This window comes from Salvia hispanica, chromosome 1, assembly GCF_023119035.1.
Source record: "Salvia hispanica cultivar TCC Black 2014 chromosome 1, UniMelb_Shisp_WGS_1.0, whole genome shotgun sequence".
NCBI lineage: Eukaryota > Viridiplantae > Streptophyta > Magnoliopsida > Lamiales > Lamiaceae > Salvia > Salvia hispanica.
This window is the reverse complement of record NC_062965.1, coordinates 23,161,366-23,175,953: the sequence shown is the minus strand read 5'-3', so window position 1 is coordinate 23,175,953 and position 14,588 is coordinate 23,161,366. Positions and strand designations below refer to the sequence as shown.

Below are 14,588 nucleotides of genomic sequence, written 5' to 3'. Positions count from 1 at the left end.
TTATTATGTAATTGACATCCAGTTTGTTTGAAGACAAGTCCAACGACTCGAGGAGACTCATACCTCCAAGAGATGACGGAATATGACCTTCAATGGTATTGTGCGACAAATTCAGGTATCTAAGAGAGTTAAGATTCCAAAGAGAAGATGGAATGCGCCCAGAGAATCTATTGGAGGATAAGTCTATAGCTGTAAAGGTTGTCAGGAGTTCCTCCAGTGACTGATCTAATCCTTTCACTGTGAGCATCAATTCAATCATTCCTCTAAGGTTTGGATCTCTAAGGTGGTTTGTTCCATTATCATTTTGGTTTTCCTTGGCATCTATCATACCTCGAAAGTTCTTGAAATATCTATCAGGTAGAGAGCCAACAAATGCATTATATGATACATCCAGTGCTTGCAACTTCGGGAAAGGCTGCTCGGTTTTTGAAGACACCAACATCGTACCATTGAACTTATTTGACTTTAAAACGAGGACGCGAAGTTGAGGAAGTTTTTCCATCCAAAAAGGAAACGCACCTTGTATTTCATTATCAGCAATGTCCACCATAAGCAAATTTTGGCAGTTGCCCAATGTTTGGGGAAGTGTTCCTTCCAATTTGTTTCCATTCAACTTAAATAACTCAAGACTGCAACCTTTTGGGAATGTTGATGGTATGATGCCACTAAGCTTATTTGCATTCAAATAGAGGACAAACGCAGACGAGCCCAAGTTTCCAAGACAATGTGGAATTGCTCCTCTCAAATTATTGTATGATAAAACGAGAATCATTAGGGATCTCAAGTTGCAAATGGATGATGGAATCTCTCCGGCGAATTTGTTGTGAGGGAGTACTAAATAATTCAGTGGCGCTGACATATTTCCTATGGCGGAAGGTATTGGACCTAAGAAATAATTTTGAATATAGATAAGAATAACATAATATGAGAGAAGGTAGAGTGAGAGTGAGGAGTATAATACCATTCAAATTATTTTCAAAAATTGCCAATGAACGAATGGATGTTAGGTTTCCAATTTCTCTTGGCAATGGTCTACTAAATGTGTTGGTTGCAATGTGAAGTATCTCCAAGTTGTTGAGACAACCAATTTCTTTTGGAATAGGACCTGTGAAATAACAATTAATGTGACTTTAAATCAAATAACGGAGAAATATATATAAAATCATACCGCTAAAATTATTGTCGTTGAGCCATATTTGACCAAGGGATCTCATGTTTCCAATCTCTTTTGGAATCTGCCCTGTACACTTATGACACTTGGACAATGTATATAATCTAATTGGAACAATTACTAATTACTAATTAATAATTAAAAATAAGAATAAAGTGTGAGAGATTATATGTTTTGTTTTAACTCATAAATTGAAATTACTCGAATAACTTAAGACAACCCAAAATAGCATACGACTCTCGATTATGCAACACGTGTTATACAATGCATGCATGTAGCAAAAAGGATGTAAGCAAATGCAAACTCTAAATATTGTACAAACTCCAAACTATGATCTGCACTATTGAAAAATGTCAATAGATGACAAAATAATAGCAACAAAAAATATCAACACAGTGTCAACAGTTGATGTTGTGTTGACAATGTATTGACATTGTGTTGACATCAAAATCATGAAATTTTACATTGTGCTGACATTGTGTTGAAACTGTGTTGATACTGTGTTGAGAAGTTTTGAGTTTGTTTAATATATACATTTTATCACTATCCTGTAGCATTTTTGTCAAGCGCTAAGTATAATAAGGATGTCATGTTCCCGATTTCCTTTGGTATAGAACCTGCAACAATTTTAAATTTTGAGAGTTCAATCTAGTTATTATGTCATTGATATGTGACCTTAAATAGTACAAATAGGGCATATGATAAGATCTTACCATTGAACTTGTTTTGACTGATGGTTAACAATTGAAGCACTGTCAACTTTCCGATATCCTTTGGAATATTACCTGTGAGTAATTAACATCAAATAAACATATAATTAAACTCCCTTCGTCACATAGAAATAGGCTACTTAGGGTTGATACGGATTTTATTATGTAATTGGTAAAATAAGAGAAAATGAGTATACATGAACCAAGATATTCTGTCGGTTCATATATATCATTATAGGGATGTGATCAGATGAAAACTCTAAATATTGTACAAATTTAAAATAATGATATGGACCATTGAAAAATGTCAAAAGATCACAAAAAAGCATCAACAGGAAAATGTCAACAGAATTTCAACGGTAGTCATTGATTGATGCTGTGTTGATATTGTGTTGATACTGTGTTGACATTAAAATATTGAAATTTTACACTGTATTGATATTGTATTAAAACTGTGTTGAAGCTGTGCTGGGAAGTTTTGAGTTTGTATAATATATAAGTTTGTATTTTATTATTACCCTTATATCATTATAAATGTCCATAGATATTGAAGTCTAATAACTTTATCAATAAATCAATAGGGCGCCACTAAATTAAATAAATCCACAAAAATTAGTCCAATAGAAAGTATTTTCCACATTTACACAATGTATATCATTATAAATGTCCATAGATATTGAAGTCTAATAACTTTATCAATAAATCAATAGGGCGCCACTAAATTAAATAAATCCACAAAAATTAGTCCAATAGAAAGTATTTTCCACATTTACACAATGAAAAGTCATGTATGCATATTAACACATTACACCCTGTCCCATAATACACGAGACATTAAGTTTTCTGAAAATCATAAAGTAGTTATTAAGTTTACATGACTAGTTCATTTGACAGAACAAAATTAAAATACAATAAAAGTGCATCTTGATAAGTTTAACAGAAACAAAAGGTAAATTATAAGGTAGCCACGTATGTTATATGAGTTTAGCTTAATTAAATGTGAAGTTACAAATAATTGGCGGAGCGGCCGTGTGCAGACAAATATTAATGCATATTTTTCAATTGGCATCCCTTGTCTTTAATGACCAATTCAATCCAATGCATCATTTCAAAATTATAAATAAATTCTTGGGAGTTTCACAACAAATTTAATTCAATTGACATTTAAGTGATAGTACTACAATGCAAGTAACATGGTCTAGGATATAAATTCTCTGGCTTCACATTCCTTGGGTTAAAAATATACATTTAATTTGCAAAAGTAAATTGTGATTTGTAAAGAAAAATAAAATGTAATGCTTGAGATATTTATTATTTATTTCCGAAAGCGGTAAAATAAAAAGTAAATTCACTCTTGGTCAGTAGTAGATATTGCATTTATAAAGTAAATTGTCATGAAACGTAATCTTCCAAAATACTTGAAAGGGCTGTAAAATAATAATATATGTCTCACTCTTAGAAAATTTTCATGGACATATATTACACTAATAGTATATGTCTCACTCTTCAATAACAGTAACCGTACTTTAATTACTATTCTCTTTTATCTTTTTCTCATAATTCACTAATCTTGCATTAGAACATATGTCGTTCCCAATATTTTGAAAAACAAAATGTAATTATATTTCCAAACTTAAAGCATAGATATAAATTAATAAAACACAAGAATAATCATTACTAGACCAATCAACGCCCAAAAACAAAGATCTGAAATTATTAAAATCATGGACATAAGATCTTACCAGTTAAATTGTTGGTAATTAAGTATAGTTCTTGAAGCAATGTCAAGTTCCCAATTTGTGCTGGCACTTGTCCATTAAAGTGGTTGTTACTAAGGTCCAACGTTTGTAAATTAGTAAGAACACCAATCTCTTTTGGAATATTGCCTGTCAGTAAATTAATTGCATCAAACTATATGTGAGAAATCTTGAGATCATGGAGATAAGATCTTACCACTTAAATTGTTGGAACCCAAGTACAGTTGTTGAAGCAATGTCAGGTTCCCAATTTGTGTTGGCATGTGTCCTCTGAAACTGTTGTTGTACAAAGAAAGATACTCAAGATTTGAACACTGCCCCAAACTCGATTGTATTTCCCCATACAACTCGTTGTAAGAAATACGAAGTCTCTCGAGTCTATGCAGATTGTGTTTGCACATATCAATCGGTACACTACTAGACAAACTATTATTCCTCAAATTCAAAACTTCTAAACTCGACATGTTGAATACAGATGTAGGAATAGGACCATGAAAAGAGTTCTCGCTCACATCTAGAGAAACGAGAAAAGAAAGATTTCCGATTTCAGGAGAAATGGTTCCTACAAGACCCATGAATGATATATTCAACTGAGTCACCCTGTGATAGCGAGAATCACAAGTAACTCCGATCCAACTACAAACACTGCTTCACTCACTGCTCCAATTTTTGGTCAGTATATTATAGGGATCGGAAGAGATTTGAGATTTGAAGGCAGTAAGTGAAGAACGATCAGTGTTGAAATCTGAGTTGGCTGAGCTACAATTAATCAGCCCTTGAAGAAGTAAGAGTGATGTTATAAGAAGGTAGAGATGAGATGATCTATCCATTAGGCTTGATTTTGAAAGTAGTAATGTGTAGTGGGTAGACAAGATTCAACTATCTATAATAATAATAATAATAATAATAATAATAATAATAATAATAATAATAATACCATTTTGCAACATCCATAGTCTGTCTTCTTCAATCCTACCTTTCCATATTTTCAATAAGAGGTCTAGATTAAGTCTTGATCATGATTTGGGATACTGTATCATGCGATCATATATTTACATGGAATTTAGGCTTGTATTAATGATAGTTAAGAAAATTTTTATACACTTGGACTTTTGGCTACAATAATATAATGTGATCAAACCGCAATCATATTCATGCGGATTTGCGGAGAAAATCTAATAACGTGTCCAAAAAAAAAAATTAAAAATTAAACACGTCAACAATGTGGAAGTAGAAATAATATAGAAAATTGGAGTACCATAATCATAGTCATGAGGACATTTTGGTTTGTGGACGACTAGGTAAACTCTTCCCACTATAGATCAATCATTCATGGACTATAGTAGTATATTATACATAACCGAGAATAAAAAAAATTGTAAAGTAAGAGAGAGAAAGAGAAAAACATAATAGAATTAGTGTTAGTAGATTGTGGAGTCCATTTTTAAAAATGGAAAGTTTCTATTTTTAGGAAATGGACAAAAAAAAAGAATTTCTATTTTTAGAAAATAAAGGGATTTTAATTTATAACTTCTCGGGTCGGGCCAGTCTATTTGACAAATATATTCTCTGTCAAAATATGTGTGGCTTGTTAATTTTGGCCATATACTTTGTTCCTTTTTCCAAAAAAAAACTCTCTTCGTGAGAAGGGAAACGGCTCAAAAAAGAAAATATTTCTAAAATTATTTGCATTCTTAAAACACAATTTCACAGATATATCATATATAGTAGTAACATATAAGCATATAGTCGTTATTGATTTGACAAAAATATGATACATTTGAAATTTTGTAGCAAGTAATGATTTTATATAATAAAGAATCGTGATGGAAAAAAATTCAAGTGAGCTCATGCATTTATTGCGAAAAAACTGCATTAATTTCTCTTGTGTGAAGTGGAGGTAAAATATTGTGGAAAATATTTGGAAACAAATTAAATGGACCTCAATTATATAGAGGTATGATAGTATTTTGACCTAGGCAGATTGCCCAGTTAAGTCTTACTTAATAGAATGATTTTATGAAAAAAAAAAAATATGATAATTACATAATTTTATCTCTTTATTCATGGAGAGGTAAAAGACCCCTCTTTAAAATGAAAAAAAATATAATACCATCTCAAAAATCTCACTCTTTAGAGATCAGAAGGTCCTTATATATGTTTATTAAGGTTGAGCAGACTAGTTCTTCCCTACAATAGTCAGTTTATAAATAATTCCATTATATTATATTTATTTTTAATATATACTTCTTTCAATTTCTAAAAATAGAAATTCTTTTCTTTTTGGTTCATCCCTAAGAATAAAAGCTTTCCGTTTTAAGGAATTTATTTTCTCTAATGAGGTGGGACTTATTTTCCACTAACACACTTTTCTTTCTATCTCTCTTTTACTTTACTAATTTTGCATTAAGACCTGTGTCAATAAACCCCGCCGCTACGGCGACGCTGCAGCCGCCCCACCCACCACCGCCGCCGCTAGGGTATTGCGTCCCGCACGGGGGATATTGGGATTCGCCAGTGTTCGGGGAACCGCTATCGGGATTAAATATATCAAGAGAGAGATATGTGAAAAAATATGTACTCGATAGAATGAGAGGTGCGAATAAAATGAACCTGCAAATGACTCGAATATATAGTGTTCAATTTTTTTTTTTTAAGCTGAAAATTCTATACTTGATCTAAATTAGACATGTTGGAAATAGATGGGGAATCGACCATAAAAAGAGTTCTCACTCACATCAATCGAAATAAGAGAAGAAAGATTTTCGATTTCTTGTAGAATGGTTCCTACAAGACCCATGGACAATATATTCAATTGAATCACCATGTGATAGTGAGAATCATAAGTAACTCTATCCAACTACAAATATTGCTCTCACTGCTCCAATTTTTGGTAGTATATTACAAAAATACTCATTCTGTCTCATTAGTGTTGTAGCATATCTTTTAACCTCGAAGATCAAAGAATAAATATTTACTAAAAGTTAAGTGGAATGATAAGAAAAGAAGCCAAAAGTTAGTAGAATATGAATTCCACTTGAAATTTTTATCATCGTTCACGTCCATCTCTCGTCTCTTTTGCCTAACATGTTATGAAGTTCGAGTACTAAAAATATAGCTAAAAATCGGGGTATCACGTATCAGGTATACCCGATTCCAGATGATGTATTCCCGATTTTCAATCTTCGAACTTAGGGTAAGTATAGAATTTTCTTTTAACGCCCGTATATAATTCTAGTGTTTTTAATTTATAATGGGCTTACTATTGGGCCTCTAATATATTGAACTTATTTTTTGTTGAATGACATGTGATTTCTCTACGGGCCTGGCGATAGATAGGGACCAATGGGCCAACAAGTCAAGAGGTTGACAGGATTGAGTTTATAACTATCCTACATGGGCCTGTTTGGGACAGGAAAGTAAGCAATCTTCCTAACTTTTCTTGATATCTTAATTTAATTTAACTAAAGTAATCAAATCTTTCCAATTTTTCTTGATATCTCCACACAAAAGATATAACTCATATACAATTACCTAAAATATTGATGCAGTAGGAAGATAAGAAGCTAAGTTATATTTTTGGTTTTATTTATTTCTCAGTTAATAGAATTAGTAGATGGAAAAATAGGAGTAATTATTTTTCCTTCTATCAAATTAGGTTTTCCCTTTTTGCTTAATTTTACTTTTTAGTTATTTCCTTTAAATTTTATTTTCCATTAAGTGAGGATTTCTTTTTGCCTGTATAGAGGCCTTATTGTTGAAAACAACCAATATAAGAATCATATTCTTGGCCCTAATTTTCCTTGAGTCTTGTCTGCCGCTCTCCTTCCCATTCTATCATGGCTGATAAATCAAACCCCAATTCTCAAGAAGAGATTCTGTCAGCCATAAGAAGTTTAAGGTTGGAACTTCACAACAGAGAAGAATATCTTGCCTTATCAGACCGAGCGGATCGGCTGTTTTCGACATTGGAGGCCAAGCTAGACGGAGACGCAATTTTTTCCGCGAAGAAGGCCAAACTTCGGATTGATCCTCCAAAGTTCAACGGAGACGACCCATTAGGCTGGATTCACAAGGTGCAGTCCAATTTTGACTATTTTGAAACGTCGGAAAAGGACCATTTGCGCTTAGTTGGACTACTTTTTGAACACCAGGCGTCCAATTGGCTCCTTCACCAACACGATAACAATTTGGTGACAACATGGCCTGAATTCTTGGAGGCGGTGAAACGGAGATTCGACCCTCCCCGTGCGTTGAAAGTGACAGGTACGATTTCGGGGATTTATGTCGAAACCTTAATCAGTGGAAACAGTACACATAATTTCATCCAACCCGAAATTGTGAAGAAATGTTGGCTGCAGGTTACGCCAATCAATCCTTTCCGTGTTTGTGTGGGCAATGGGTCGATATTCGTGTGTAAAGAAAAATGTAACAACGTCAAGATTTCACTTCAAGGACATGAGGTTGTTGTTGATTTATTTGTGCTCCCCATTCATGGTCCAAACGTAGTCTTAGGAGCTCCGTGGCTGAAGTCTTTGGGTGAGATTTACTGAAGATACGACGAATATACGATGGAATTTACGCGTAACGATAAGGTGGTTACATTACGCGGCCATTGGGAGAAGGGACAGCATATTTTTTACAATGCAATGAAGGAGTAGGAGTGTTTCTAAGGGATATATATCAACTATGGAAGAAGACATTTTGAGTAGTATAATCATTTTTCCAATTTTCCATTTATTATTTGAGATTGGACTAATCATTGGTTTGTTATTTTATTCGAAGTAAGTTTGAATTTGATTTCGGTTTTGTTTGTTTTAGAATTATTGAAATTGGATTAATCCTGATGTATTATTTACTTATGGATCATTTAATTATATTACTTCCTCTATAAGTGAAAAAATGTTTTAGGTATGTTGTGGATCACACTCAATTAAATAATTACTCACTCACATCCTATTATAAAATAAATATATAAAAATTAAGTCCAAGCTAAATCAAAATGAAACTATAAACGGTAGACGGAAGGAAGAATTGTGATTGAAGGTAATGTTTGAAGGTAGTGTTTTCTTGATATTAAATGGCCAAAGTTTACAAATGGGGCACGATCAATGAGTCAATATATACAATTTGATTTATACAGGGGACTCCATTTTTTTAAAGGTAAATATCCGTGTAAATTATGTTCAAGATCTGATCTATTACACAAAATATGAAAATCTCATCTATTTCCCAAAGTTTGAAATCCACTAATTAAATAACAAAATTTCAATTTTTCTACTATATTCCATCTTGAAATCTCAATTTACATTGACAAAAATGTCCAAGCAAAGATCCACTCTCAACATTAAAAAAGGGCCATACTCAAAAGGGATCTCGAATCAAATAAAAAGGCCCAAAACTTCTTTCTTCTTCTTGACAAAATAGGCCCATCTGAATTATTTAAACAAAACAAACTGGCCCAAAAGTGAGCCCAACTTCAGAGAATAAGATTGTGCCTTAACACACACAAATCAGAAAAGCTGTGACCTCATCTGCGCCACCAAACCGCCGTCGCCGGTCACTAACTCCATGTACGGTTGTTCCCTTTTAACATTTGTGCTTTAATACATCTTTATTATTTTTTATTTAATCATAACATGTCACCATTTCATTATTTATAATATTTCACATGACATCATAAGAGGCACTCCAACCGTTTGCCAAAATGCCCGACAAAGTCTGGTGTAGTCTAAGTGTTCTTCATATCATCAATGACAAAGATTACTCCATATTTTTTAAAACCTAATCTTCTCCTTCATCAAAATTGTTCAGCCATGGCTCATGCTGATAATTCAAAGTCCAACAATTCGGAGCAGCGACCCTATCTTCGGCTCGATCCCCCGAAATTCAACGGAGACGATCCATGGGGATGGACTTTCAAGGTTGACATGTATTTCGACTATTACGGAATGTTGGAAGAGCATCGTCTACACTTTATCGGACTACACTTCGAGCAGCCGGCGCTGGATTGGCTCATTTACCGGAAAAAACACAATTTGCTGAAATCATGGCCTGGTTTCATGGAGGCGGTGAAAGAGAGGTTTGATCCAACATACCATGACAATCACTTAGGGAAACTCTGCAAGCTGCACCAACTCAACACGGTGATGGAATATCAGGACGAGTTCGAGAGGCTTTTGGTCAAGATTAAGGGTGCGTCGCTATCGGAGAGTCACCTTGTCTCCATATGTGAATCGGGCTTCAAAGATGCTATTCGATGGGAACTACACTTGCGAAAGCCGTCGTCCTTGTGTGAAATGTTTTCGCTTGCGCGCGAATTCGAGAAGATGTACGATGAAGGCTTCAAGTAAGAGAGGTATGTTTTGGTTGTTTTAGCTAGTGTTACAAATGAAACTCAAGTAAAGGACAACATGCTTGTTTTGAATCAACTTCTCCTTGTTGCTTTTGCTCTGTCTGTTCTCTTCATCTTACTATTATTATATCCAACCCCAAAAAAGAATTTCACTAACCATCTTGGCCTTCCGCTTCTTATATTCATGTAAACAACTCCAATTCCAACCACAAATCCACATCCATACCCAATCACCACACTTCGCCAACCAAATCCATCTATAAATCTTGACTCTTCATCATCATCTTTTGGAAGGAAACATTGGTTTACCATCAGTTGTTTCACACAGTTTTGCCAATGGAACTCCACACAATCCCAAGTTCCTATATATGACTCATTTTGAAAAGTAGAAAATTGTTTAGATTGTGGTATCGGCCCCACAAGATTATTCATTGATAGGTATAATTTCGAAAGAAACGTCAATCCTGTCAGATCACTTGGAATATTTCCACTTAAACTGTTCCATGACAAATCCAGTGACTCAAGAATGCTTATATTCCCAAGAGACACAGGAATCTCTCCGTGAGAGTGTTACTGGACAAATTCAAGTATCTAAGAGAATTAAGATTGCCGATGGAAACTGGAATATTCCTGGAAAATCTATTGGAAGATAAGTCAATCATTGTAAACGTATCCAACAATCTTTTCAATTCCTGATCCAAACCTTTCAAAGTGACATCTAAGTCTAAATATGTTTGGAGCGCATCCTTCTCAACACGTGTGAGATTATCCTTGGCATCTATCATACCTTCAAAATTCTTGAAATATCTATCAGGTAAAGAGCCAACAAATTCATTTCTTGTTATATCCAAGACTTGCAACTTTGGAAACGGATGCTCGGTCTTTGAAGCCTCCAACATAGTACCATTCAACTTGTTAGACCTCAAGATGAAGACGCGATGTTGAGGAATGTTTCCATCCAGAAGGGAAATGCACCTCGTATTTCATTATCACCAAAATCAATGCTTTCCAGGCGTTGGCAGTTGATTAGGGAATGTGTTATTCCTTCCAACTTATTGCCATTCAGAATAAGGGCCTCAAGACTGCAACCTTTTGCAAATGTGGATTGAAGGGCTGTGATTTGGTTTTGAGCCAAATTAAGAGCCAACAATGAACTATTGAAATTTCTCAAGCACTTTGGAATCTGTCCTTCCAAATGATTGTCTGCTAAATGGAGGAGTGTTAGTAACCTCAAGTCGCAAATGGATGATGGAATCTCTCCAATTAGTTTGTTATGAGGGAGTACTAAATAATCCAGTTCTGACATATTCCCAATGGCGAATGGTATAGGACCTGAAATTGATTTTGAACAGGGATCAAGAATGACATATTGATATATGAGAGAGAGAGAAAGAGAGTATGTTACCATTTAAATTATTGTCGTGAAGCCATAACTCAATGAGGTGTTTCAGGTTTCCAATATCTTTTGGAATAGTACCTACTCGTACAAATTTTGAAAATGACAATCATAACATCCAATGGGTTAATAAATACAGTACAACTTTGTATCCAATAATATATAAAGATATATGAAATCATGCTACTCAAAATATGAAGTTGTGACACTTATATATGTATGTTTAGGGTTCAGTAAAACATGTACACAATGTTTCTTCATCCACCCACAATAAGAGTTCTATTTTGTCATTTGAGTTCATCCCACAATCAGAGATTATTTCACTTTTACCATAAATAGTAAGTAGGCCTCGCATTCCACCAACTTATTCCACTCACATTTTATTATAAAACTAATATATATAAGTGCGACTCATATTTTACTAACTTAATCAACTTACTTTTCTTTATATTTCTTAAAACTCGTGTCATAACTAAATAGGACTCTACTATTGCGGGATGGAGGGAGTACTTTATATAACTCTGTGGAGCATATAACAATGAAAGAGAAAATATTATACCGGTTAATGTATTATTGCAAAGCCTTAAGTAGGAAAGAGATTTCATGTTCCCAATTTCCTTCGGTATGTATCCATTTATTAGGATATTGTCTTGCAACTGCAGCTCCCATAAATTAACAAGGCGACCTAGCTCTTTTGGTATAGGGCCTCCAAGAATATACAAGAAACATTGTGCAAGCTTTATAAACATAGGAATTGCCACTTGACAAGATAATGATTTATTTATAACTAATAAATTATAATTTTCATTAATACCAAGTTAACATCAATATACCCGATTGATCCGATTGATGACATATGGTAGTAGTTACTACCTCCGTTCCATATTAATTGAGACATTTTTCTATCTTGAGAAGTTCCAAGATAATTGAGTTTCTATTTTTGGAAAAAAGTAACATTCTCTTTTCTTTTATTCTCTCTTACTTTATTCACCATCCACTTAACACACTATTCTTAAATTTTGTGCCAAAAAAAATGCCTCTATTAATAAGGAACAGGTGGTAGTATCATATTATGGGAAAATGTGACGCATTCACATTGACACAAAATTGAACGACTTAAACTAATTTTAGTAGCACTAAATGCAATAAAACGTTACAATAAAGTAAGTTATGAAGGGTTGGAATTGTACCACTTAAAGCATTACTGGGCAAGGTATATACCAACCATGGCTGTCAAGTTCCCAAGTTCTCTTGGCACTGAACCACTAATATTGTTGCAACACATGCTCAATCGCTCGAAATTGGTAAGAAGACCAATCTCTTTTGGAATTTCACCTATAGGGTTATAATAGAAATCATAAACTAAATTAATCATGAAAAAGGAGATTTATTATCTACATTTCATCACTACATTTAAAGTGATGCACTTCAAGCTGAAAACACTAAAAACTTCAACAATGTCGGAATGAGTTGAAATTCGCATTAGGATTTGAAATGTACAAAGGATTCAGAGTCGGGATGCACAATGGATTATGGCCATCGGACATCCTCTTAAGTGCGAAATAGTGTTTTAATTATTTTTTCGGCTTTATAGTTTTAAGCATGTGATTGTTTTTTCTATTTATTTATTTGAATTTCTAGAGTTTTCAAAGCATTTATAAATAGTGAGTTTTATTGTTTTATTCGTATTTGTTAGATTTTTAATCTTACAAGACAAGTAATTAAAATTCAAAGTGGTGCAACTTTCAAGAATTCTTATTCCCTAACTTATATTTAATCTTTATTATTATAATAATAATAATAATAATTATTAAAATAATAACTTCAATAAATTCTAAAGAGACATGAAGAATAAGATATACCAGTGAAATGGTTGAATTCAAGGCCTATTCTGAGAAGGGATGTCATGTTTCCAATTTGTGGTGATAATGATCCACTTAGTTCATTGTAAGCAAAGTCAGCATATTGCAAGGATGGCATGCTGAAAAGAGTTGCAGGCAATGGACCTTTTAATTTGTTGGACCTCATGCTCAAACGTTGTAACTTAGTTAGACGACCAATCTCTTGTGGAATATCACCTGCATGAAATCAAATCCATTTGCATGTGCATATTATATAGCATTATAATATTTTAAATTTTCAGAAAGTTATGTTCATAGAGTATAGATAATACAATTAGACTTATCTCCTTGGCGTATTTGTTTAGTAGGATTATGACCTAAAATATAATACTATGACTCTTGACTTTGAAATTTTATACGTATTTGTTGGATTTTTTTATCTTACAGGAAAAGTAATTAAAATTCAAAGTTGTGCAACTTTCAAGAATTCTTATTCCCCAACTTATATTTAATCTTTATTGTTATTATTATTATTATTATTATGGACAATACCTAATTCTAATAATGAATGATAACTAAGATAGTAAATAATCATAATAATAAGAATATTGTTAATATTAATTTGACCCTCTACGTATATGACTGTAAAAAAATAGCAATTGAAAATAAATAGAAAAGAACATGACATAAAAAAGAATTATTTGACTATAGTCCATGGAGATGAGATCAAATTACCTGTCAACTTATTTGCACCAATTCTCAACGTTTGAAGCTTGGTCAAGTTCCCAATTTCCCTTGGCACAAATCCATCAAATTTGTTGTTGTACAAATTCAGAAACTCAAGCTGCAAACACTGCTCCAAAATCGATGGTATATTTCCATATATCTCGTTGTCAGAAATATGAAGAATCTTGAGTTTATCAAGATTGTGTATGCACATATCAAGAGGTAGACTACTAGACAAACTATTATTCCTCAAACTCAAGACTTCTAAATTTGACATGTTAAAGATAGATGGTGGAATAGGCCCATGAAAAGAGTTGTCGTTCATGTCTAATGAAACGAGAGAAGAAAGATTTCCGATTTCTGGTGAGATGGTTCCCACTAGACCCATGTTTGATATGTTCAATTGAGTCACCCTATTGAGGAGAAAATCACAAGTAACTCCGATCCAACTGCAGACACCGGCTTCAGTGCTCCAATTTTTTGTCAATATAGTTTGTGGATCGGAAGTGATTTGAGATTTTAAGGCAAGAAGTGAAGAACGATCAGTGTTGATATCGGTTGCTAAGCTATAATACATCAAATAGTGAACAGACAAGAGTAGAGTAAGGAGGAGAAAATGAGAAGATTTTACC

The 14,588-nt window shown here is 33.5% G+C and overlaps 3 protein-coding genes across 3 annotated transcripts; 1 reads left to right on the top strand and 2 right to left on the bottom strand.

The window, feature by feature from the left end:
* Window positions 1-1,714: 1,714 nt before the first annotated feature.
* Window positions 1,715-4,213, bottom strand: LOC125190914 (LRR receptor-like serine/threonine-protein kinase RGI5). The gene is made up of 4 exons (XM_048088339.1): window positions 3,835-4,213; window positions 3,624-3,767; window positions 1,885-1,956; window positions 1,715-1,788 (listed from the first exon to the last, which is right to left on the bottom strand). Exons 1-4 carry the CDS (start codon window positions 4,211-4,213, stop codon window positions 1,715-1,717), a joined length of 669 nt encoding a protein of 222 aa, XP_047944296.1.
* A 4,960-nt stretch (window positions 4,214-9,173) lies between these two features.
* LOC125208181 lies at window positions 9,174-10,003 on the top strand. The gene is made up of 2 exons (XM_048107766.1): window positions 9,174-9,211; window positions 9,453-10,003. Exon 2 carries the CDS (start codon window positions 9,455-9,457, stop codon window positions 9,989-9,991), a length of 537 nt encoding a protein of 178 aa, XP_047963723.1. The 5' UTR covers window positions 9,174-9,211; window positions 9,453-9,454; the 3' UTR covers window positions 9,992-10,003.
* A 2,587-nt stretch (window positions 10,004-12,590) lies between these two features.
* Window positions 12,591-14,344, bottom strand: LOC125190903 (probable LRR receptor-like serine/threonine-protein kinase At3g47570). Its single transcript, XM_048088328.1, has 3 exons — window positions 13,966-14,344; window positions 13,252-13,467; window positions 12,591-12,724 (listed from the first exon to the last, which is right to left on the bottom strand). The coding sequence occupies exons 1-3, from the start codon at window positions 14,342-14,344 to the stop codon at window positions 12,591-12,593; spliced, it is 729 nt and encodes a 242-aa protein (XP_047944285.1).
* Window positions 14,345-14,588: the final 244 nt, after the last annotated feature.

Bases quoted from the DNA above. Each gene is read 5' to 3' on its own strand.
- LOC125190914 (XM_048088339.1), bottom strand. From the start codon at position 4,213: ATGGGTCTTGTAGGAACCATTTCTCCTGAAATCGGAAATCTTTCTTTT. The intron at 3,768-3,834 runs GTAAGATCTTAT...ATTTACTGACAG, and splicing joins GGGTTCCAACAATTTAAGTG to GCAATATTCCAAAAGAGATT. The intron at 1,789-1,884 runs GTAAGATCTTAT...AAATTGTTGCAG, and splicing joins CAGTCAAAACAAGTTCAATG to GTTCTATACCAAAGGAAATC.
- LOC125208181 (XM_048107766.1), top strand. From the start codon at position 9,455: ATGGCTCATGCTGATAATTCAAAGTCCAACAATTCGGAGCAGCGACCC.
- LOC125190903 (XM_048088328.1), bottom strand. From the start codon at position 14,344: ATGGGTCTAGTGGGAACCATCTCACCAGAAATCGGAAATCTTTCTTCT. The intron at 13,468-13,965 runs GTAATTTGATCT...GATTTCATGCAG, and splicing joins TGGTGCAAATAAGTTGACAG to GTGATATTCCACAAGAGATT. The intron at 12,725-13,251 runs GTATATCTTATT...ATAACCCTATAG, and splicing joins TGAATTCAACCATTTCACTG to GTGAAATTCCAAAAGAGATT.